The 9,205-nt window shown below is 36.8% G+C and overlaps 1 protein-coding gene across 1 annotated transcript in view; it reads right to left on the minus strand.

The window, feature by feature from the left end:
* The window catches only part of loxl2b (lysyl oxidase-like 2b), a 34,279-nt gene that overhangs the window by 23,746 nt on the left and 1,328 nt on the right, over window positions 1-9,205 (minus strand). Inside the window, exons 2-3 of the mRNA XM_016529641.1 lie at window positions 7,712-8,081; window positions 6,749-6,924 (exon numbers count right to left, since the gene is read on the minus strand). Of these exons, the coding sequence (XP_016385127.1) occupies window positions 6,749-6,924; window positions 7,712-8,051 (516 nt within the window). The 5' untranslated portion in view covers window positions 8,052-8,081. The remainder of the gene's footprint in view (window positions 1-6,748; window positions 6,925-7,711; window positions 8,082-9,205) is intronic.

Raw genomic sequence — 9,205 nt, forward strand, 5'->3', positions numbered from 1 at the left:
GTAGATATGTGGGGGCGTGTTAGAACGAGCCGTTTTAGGTAGGCATGGTTGACTCTTAACTTTTATAAAGAATATCTCTTTGGATTTGAGACTTTAGTCTTTGCAACTTTGCAGATCTTCTTTATGCACCAAGAGCTTGAAACACTCCAAAGAGAAAGGAAAACTTGAAATCGCATCATATGACCCCTTTAAAATTAACATAAAAAAAACTAAAAACTTGCAGTGATGATTTTATTATAGATCTTTAACAACTTTGAATAACTTTACTGATGAAGAAAATGTAAATGTCTATGAATGTCTAAAATCCAAAACAGGAGTACAAATGGTAGATATTATTGTCACAAGCTAAATAGATGGAAACAAAGACCTGGTAGTAACAAAAGTATCAAATGTAACATTCATCTTTTTGTATACTGAACATGGTGTCCTGTTTTAGAAACTCTAGTGACTTCTGCTGTTAAAAATGGCTGTTGTTTGTTTGTTTGTTTTTTGTTCAACTCTTTGCAAAGACATGTTAAAGAATGCTACTCTGCAGATGGAGCCCATTTCCTATTACCAATTTCCCTCCCCAAACTTATAACAGAACAGTGTGTTAAAAAAATGCTCATAGTTTTTACATATAATTGCTGTTACTGAGCTTTTAAAACAGTCTAGATCGACAACAGTTAACAAACAACCCTTATACTTTGCTGGACAACTGCCCTGGCCTGTCTTGTTAGACAGACTGAGAGCCTTAGCACAAGTGATGATTATCTATTTCCTAAAATAGCAAGATTGGAGTAGCATGGTCCATTCCCACTGATCTGGTGTCCATGTTTAATTGTCTTTTTATTCTTTCTCTGACTGCAACTATTTTAGCAGTTAATTCTGACCTAAAAGTCTCCTACAAGAACTCTGGGGAAAAAGCAACACTGAACATTGGTGTCATTTTTCAAGGAAAACATTTAACGTTACACGTACAGAAATCTCAGAATCCTCAGGAATGTAAAAAATGTGTTTTTCCACTTGGGTCAAAAGCAAAATGTACTACAAAAACCACAAGCAATAGTCGCATGCTATACTGAATGTAGGGTGACTAAGTATTGAAGGCTAGGCTTAAGACTGAAAGAACAACTCTTCTCACCGTAAATGACACACTGCTAGTCACATTAGCTGTGGTTTGATTTGCATTTTCAGAGATTACGCTTGCTACTTCATAGAGATAAACATCCTGTGTAATGTAGGGTGTGTCATTCCCCTTAAGTATGTAACTTGTAGGGGAGGAGAGGCAAATAAGTAAACACAATGAACATTGATTTAAAGAGACAGTGAAAGCGAGTGTTTATGATAGTAATGAAACTGCTAACTGATCATTGAAATGTAGTGTAGTTCAAGGAATATTACGGGTTATTTTCAACATGACATCCATCAAGCGTCTGTGGCATGCAGTTCATTACCTCAAATTAGGGGTTTAACGGTACCGTGTACTGAACGGTTCACGGGCAAATTCCAAATGGAAGTGATCATCCCTATCCCCTTGGAGTGGGGACTTTGGAGTGAGCAGGGCACGTGCGTGCCATTATGTAGTCGTTTTGAATGCACTTAGCAAAGGGAACGATGTAATTTCCTCATTATCTTCAGCTGGGATTTTCCCATGACAACGCAGCACGGTCCGTCAGCAGATTCGCTGATGGACACCGGCATAAAAAATATACATTTTATATTTTAAAAAGTTTTATATATATTATTTTTTATATATTATATAGCATATTTTAAAAACTTTTTAAAATATAAAATTTATGTTTATTTGCAACAGTTACGCTAACAACAATAAAAAAGACATTTATGACAGTAAAACAGCGACATCTGCTGACCGTGCTGCGTTGTCACGGGAACATCCCAGCTGAAGATATTGAGGAAATTACATCGCTGCCTTTGCCAAGTGCATTCCAAACGACTACATAATGGCACGCACGTGCCCTGCTCACTCCAAAGTCCCCACTCCAAGGGGATAGGGATGATCACTTCCATTTGGAAATTGCCCATGAACCGTTCGGTACACGATACGCGTACCGTTACACTCCTACCTCAAATGTAATTTTGACTCATCCCTCAGTTATTAAAAGCATTTAACAGGAAAAAACATTTACAGTCAAATCCTTTAAACAAGAATACTACTTTATTCCATTTACCCAAAGGTAAGGAATGACAGTCACATTTTGACCTTTCATGTGTGCAGGAAATGTATAGGGAATATACACTGCATAACATTTACATAATAGACAGCTTATAGACATATTAAGAATATCTGTGAAGTACAGTCTTGAAAAAAGGTTTAAAAAGGGGGATTCATGGAACATGTAGAGTAAGAATAATTGTACATGCTGGGCCAGACTCCAGAGATGAGGAACATATTAGTCACTAGAAAAATAATGGCTGACTGTTTCCGAGCTGATCAGCAGCATCTGTCTGAGATGAAGTGGTGGTGACCATGTTTATCTTCAGCTGTTGTAAAATTATTAACAAAAATTATTTCTAACACACATTTCTATGAAATGCCTTACCTTAAAAATACATCTTTCAAAGTCATATTGAGCCCATCTAGGATTTTATGTTGTATCACTGTGAAAGAAACACAGTCGTCAACTCTTCAGCAAATAAATAATGCAACTTCCCCTGAACTCCGTAGTACTTCATAAAGGTACAAACTCCCTGTGTTGTAATCAAGGTATTGCATAACACGTGTCTGCATGGTAGGCCCTACAGGCTTCCAGCTGCTTCTGCGTGTCCCACTCTTCCATGATAATGGTGGATAAGAGCATTGGTCCAGATTTATACAGGGCTTGTAGTGCCTAGATTTATCAGAATTGGCAAAAATTGATTAATATAGTTTTCATGTATAGAGCTAAATAAATGAAGTAAATGGCATGGAAACATTTACTAAAAACATATGACTGGCTAACCACATACGTTTCTTTCCAAACAGGGAGAACATCTTGTTCATTCACATTAAAAATTAGGCTGTAGAAAAGTATTCACAGATTTGACCAGCCAATCCTCTAAGACTTGCTGTAAAAAAAAGTCATGTAATGCCATGATTTAACTACAGCAGGGGTCTTCAACTAAAATTGCTTGAATGAACCATCCTCACCAGCCGAATTGATGGTTTTTGCCAGACCAGGGTATCTGCAGGATATTTGAACTCAAACTTAAGACTTTAAGACCTTTTTTAAGACCTGCGCAAATAAAATTAAAATGACTGTAAAAGCATGATTTACAGTTCAGATACAGGTTTTTCACAAAAAAGAAAACGTTTTATAAAAAGATAAACTTCACATTTCAGTCTTTAAAACATTTTTTTAAGAAAATGGAGTCAAAAGTATCAATTATTAATTTAAACAATTATCATCAATCGTTATATTAATTAAATAACATATAAATATATTTTACTGTCTTAATTGTTTAGATTATTATGATGCATTATGTTCTTGTCGATCCATCAGTTCACATTTACAACTCTGCGTGTTTGTAGCGTAAAAACATGGGTTGATTTTCATAATGGTTTCCCCGGTAACAGCTGTACACAAAGCAGCGCAGCACGTGACTTTGAAACATGCAGCGCTTGTGTTTAATGAGATCATCGCCTTTTGAAGTTTATTCGTCTCATTAAGCCGTATCGCAATTCTTGTCTTTCCGTCCCCAAATTTAAGACCTCCTGAAAACATAATTAAGACTTTCTTGTACCATTTAAGAGTTTTTATGCCATAAAATGTATAGCCTTAAATCTCATACAACTAAATGTAAGACTTTTTAAGGACCCGTCAACTTTCCTAATCTTTGAGAATGCCATTGTTTTTCACTCACTGAAAGTTTCATTTGCTTTCTGCTCTCTTCACTGCACGCACGACCGCATGTCTGAATGTAGCAACAGTTAACTGTAGTAGCAACCCATGTCACCGTAGGACCCAAACAGCTCCACTGAGCTGACATTGATGTGCTTGATATAAATTTGATTTTATTACAAAACAGCGTTTGGCATTTATTTCATAACGTCAAAAGGCTTTGCGATCTGGATTCATGTTCACCGGGGTCACTGGTTATTTGAAGCACACAAATAGTTGCAGCTTTTTGGATGGGTTCAGAAAAGTACACTGTATTTTCAGGTTTTTGGTTTAAAACAACTTGACAAGATGATTAGATCAATGCATCTGATAAAGCGGACCAGTGTATTATTACGTATTCTATAAAAATATGACACTTTTAATGACAACAGTTATTTCATACCACTACCACTATTCTCCCCCAAGGCTTGTCTGCATATTCTTTTGAAGTCTCAACTTTGGACTCTCCTCCACATGTGCCATTTCTGCACTACACTTATACATTACATCATTTTTCCCATTTTAACCCGAGGAAGGCCACAGTGGGCTGCCTATGAACATTCCCAGAAGACTTGAATGTGGCCGGCATTATGGTAAACCTCCCTGTGATTTAACTGCCTTAATGTGGAGCCCTTGCAGGCTATCAGTAGACGGAAAAGCTGACTCTGGCATTCTCTCCAGGTTTCTTAGCTGGAGACTACCAAATAGAACCTGATCTAAGATGTCTAGAATTCCCTCTAGCCCCTGCTTGACTCATATATTCCCTATTCTTTTAGAAAAGGCAATAATAATGAAATTCAGACACAATAGGTATCTTTCTGAAAACTACATGTGTAAGTATATTCAGATATTTTCTTGCTGCAAATTATAGTGGTGATAAATGCTCAGATGGGCATTCATTAAGGTTGTCTCAACTTTGGACTCTCCTCCACATATGCCATTTCTGCACTACACTTATACATTACATCATTTTTCCCATTTTAACCAGAGGAAGGCCACAGTGGGCTGCCTATGAACATTCCCAGAAGACTTGAATGTGGCCGGCATTATGGTAAACCTCCCTGTGATTTAACTGCCTTAATGTGGAGCCCTTGCAGGCTATCAGTAGACGGAAAAGCTGACTCTGGCATTCTCTCCAGGTTTCTTAGCTGGAGACTACCAAATAGAACCTGATCTAAGATGTCTAGAATTCCCTCTAGCCCCTGCTTGACTCATATATTCCCTATTCTTTTAGAAAAGGCAATAATAATGAAATTCAGACACAATAGGTATCTTTCTGAAAACTACATGTGTAAGTATATTCAGATATTTTCTTGCTGCAAATTATAGTGGTGATAAATGCTCAGATGGGCATTCATTAAGGTTTCCATTTGGTATTACACTGAGAATTACAATCAAAGCTTCTGAAATCTTATTTGTCACATCTTCTATAGTCTATATTTCATCATAAGTCTGGAATTACAGTTCTCTTTGTTTACAAGAGCGCTTATCATGAAGTATTTCTCTGCATTAGGGCTGCACGATAAATCGCATGCGATATTTAACGCGCATCTTGTCGGTAAAGCCGGTTCTGTAATCAGCGGTAAATCTCCATCACGTGCGGGCTTTCACATTGAGCAGCATTAACTACACAGAGCCGTTGTTCACTGACGAGCTGCGCAAAAAATCGCGCGAATATGAAAGTGGTTTTGCGCAGCTCGTCAGTGAACAACGGCTCTGTGTAGTAAATGCCGCTCAGTGTGAAAGCACGCACGTGATGGAGATTTACCGCTGATTACAGAACCGGCTTTCTGACAAGATGCGCGTTAAATATCGCATGCGATTTATCGTGCAGCCCTACTCTGCATGCTTAATGCATTCTTTCAAGATGACACTGTTGGCTCTGAGCAGCCTGTGGACAGGATGACAGGATGGGGACAAATCCTGTTATTACTCTAACTGGACTCAGAAATGAATTTAGACAAAGCCAAGTAACATAAATCTGGGTAGAGTAAAAAAATGTGCCAAGAAGGCGTTTAAACATTCCACTGTCATATGCCTAGCAACCAAGCCACTTAGCTCTGGGTGCGAAAATAAATGGAAAAGAATGCATCGAACCATTGGCAATGTGATCTAAGGAAAAAAAGCAACAATAGTTTCAGGGGCATCCTGCACCAAGTTTCCCCTACCTGAAAATGATTTCATGAGGGGCCCGCAGCAAAAACCTGCACCTCGGCCCCAGATGGAGAACTTGACTGCCAGTAAGAACAAATTATGTACTTCTGAATTATGAACCGAATCAAGAACACACATTATTAACACATTTGTTGTCGCTGTTCCAGAATATTAAGAATTTTAGGCCTATAAGTCCTGCATTGATTCAGTCCTCCATGTATTACAGAAACAAATTAGTGTAAACCATCTGGACTGATCACCGCAAGGCTAAACTGCACCTTTTTACTGCGTTCGACAGTGCATTTTGTGAATCAGAGGCTGCGTTGCACCTGCACAGATTTCCTAGCATGTGCAGCAAGGCATCTTTACAAAATGCACTTAAATGGATATGTAACACATCTCTCATTAAATTCTAAAACTGTTCGGTTGTATTGTGACAAATTAATATTTTGTAACATTTTGGACAGATTTCCCCTAAAAAAAACAAATTGGTTTTGCACAAATCACTAAATGACATATTTTGGCTTCAAAATGGGCGAAATTCACTAAAAGGTTTTGGGGCACTATTCATTTTGTACCTACAATAATAAGGAACATGACTGTAAAAATATTTATTTGTGTCCTTTGGAAGTTGCATTCAAAATCCATTTGGCTCAAAAATTTGAATGGGCATGATGCCACTGAATAGTTTTAGACAATAACAGAAGAAACACATCTGTATTAAATTCACTTACATTGATGTTGTTGGTAAGGGTGTTCACAAACTTGAATCCTGGGATTCTCTTGTCACTGCAAACCACCCCGACATCTTCAGTATGCTTACAATCAGACACTCCTATGCCATTAGACTCACACTGGGCCAAGCTCCTCTCATTCCCCGTGCAGTGGACATTGTCAAACCAGATACGACCTAAAAACACAGGAAGTCAGTGCATATATATTCTAAAAGTCATCAATACTCCATAAAAGAATATCACTGAAATATTGCCAATATTCACTGTTTTGCTAATTCTTTCATAATTATTATGCATGCAGTTTTAAAATTAATTTGTCACAGCAATGGTTCATTTAAAACTGTCAAAGTCAAAAGGGTGGTTAAAACAATAAAAAAAAACATGGTGACCAATTCAAGAACCACACATTCATACATTCATATACATTTAACCTAAAATCTTGATGTTGATTTAAAAAATAAATAAATAAATAAATTTAATGGACATGTACTAACCTATACTATCAAAGGAATAGTTCACCTAAAAAAAATCTAATTTGCTAGAATTGACTCACTTTCAGGCCATCCAAAATGTAGATGAGTTTGTTTCTTCACTGGAACAGATTTGGATAAATTTTGCATTCCATCACTTGCTCACCGGTGGATCCTCTGCAGTGAATGGGTGCCATCAAAATAAGACTGCAAACAGCCGATAGAAACATCACAATAATCCACAAGTAATCCACATGGCTCTAGATTACTGTGATATTTTTATCAGCTATTTGGACTCTCATTCTGACAGCACCCATTCACGTCATTGGAGAGCAAGACATGTAAAGCAATTTTTTTCCAATCTTACATGGCTTGAGGGTGAGTACATTTTCATACATTTTTCATTTTTGGGTGAACTTTTTCTTTAACTGCAATGTGATTTTAATTGAGAAAAATGCATCAGTGTCACAATATATTCTGAACACTAGCTTACCTTCTCCCTTCCCATATTTAGATGAGGGAAACCAGGAGACTGCTTCAAAATAACCCAGTTCTCTGCATACAACTTGGGCTGCATGAATGGTGAAATCATCATCACACACAGTCCCCCACTCCCCTTCATAGAAGACCTCAACGCGCCCTTCGTTGTGCTTGCGTTTCTCTCCTGCCAGACGTAGCTGTATCCTGGGCGTATCTTTAGGAAGCTCTGGAACAGTATAAAGGTCCTGTGCAGGGTCTTGGTAGCCCGGAAGGTAACCCAAATGCTCATACTGTGCATAACTAAATCTCCATAAGCACAACAGTACAAATGACACAGACCAGAAGGCTAGCATAATGATAGAGGCTCAGAAGGTTTTTATGGCCTACAAAAAAAAAAAAAAAAAAACGAGAAAAGAAAAGATGCATTGTGATTTCAAATAGATTTTTTCAAATAGAATGCAAGTACTTAAACTATCTGTAAGATGCAGAAGCAGATCTGAAATTATATTATAAATAAATGAACATGAAGGAAAAAGTGAAGCAATGGAAGTAGTTTTTATTGTTATTACTATTTAAAAAAACAGCACAGAAAGAAATTATTGATGCTAATAGACATAATTCATCAATTTTAATCCATTTCCAGCTGGCCATTTATGTGTACTTTTTTAATCAAAAGCACTTTTATCAAAGTCTTGAGCTCAAGGAGAATAGCATGTGAATTCTCATCCATCACCAAATCACATCAAAGAGTGCAATAATGAGGACACAGAGACTTGTTTAGACCACGCTGTACTATTCATCTACAATGTCCATGCCCTAACCAGAAAAATATAAAATTCACTTTGAATATCAAGGAAAAGAATCATGTTCACTGAACATGTCAGAAAATACAGTTTAATTGAAAATAAAGTTTGACAGATGACACTTTAATTGGGATGAGGTAACTGGTTTCCTGACTGGGGGGAAAACACTTCATACACAGTGGAGTACAAAATTCAAATTGAAAATCTGAAAACCTAAATTGAAAACCTAATTTAAACATGGTAATACACAGAATGTTTTAGGATGTAAATTGAATAATAACGATTTGGGATTCTGAACTAGTTTTACATCTTAATTATTCAACTAAGCAAATTTGTGACATTGTGAAGTATTTTGTACAAAAGGTCATTTTCAAATATATAACAATAATATATAAATATATAACAAATATATATGGCTGATCGGGTTATGCAATGTGCAATGCCTTTTTTCCCCAATTCAGTTTTCTCTATTTTTAATGCTGATAATATAATTTGACAATAAAAATTATTAATTAAAAAAAGTATTAAATTAAAAAACGCTAAATACATGCTAGGGTTCTCAACCGTGTGAACCCCACTGTGCAGAAAAGTGATTAACAGAGTGAGTCTTCAAGACGTTTTGGTTCTCCTCCAGTACCCACTGGCATGCAAGCTTTGGTCTTAAAAGCAAAAAAAAAAAAAAAAAAAACCTAACATGCTTCCAA

Source organism: Sinocyclocheilus rhinocerous, unplaced genomic scaffold (genome assembly GCF_001515625.1).
Source record: "Sinocyclocheilus rhinocerous isolate Xijiao unplaced genomic scaffold, SAMN03320098_v1.1 scaffold1626, whole genome shotgun sequence".
NCBI lineage: Eukaryota > Metazoa > Chordata > Actinopteri > Cypriniformes > Cyprinidae > Sinocyclocheilus > Sinocyclocheilus rhinocerous.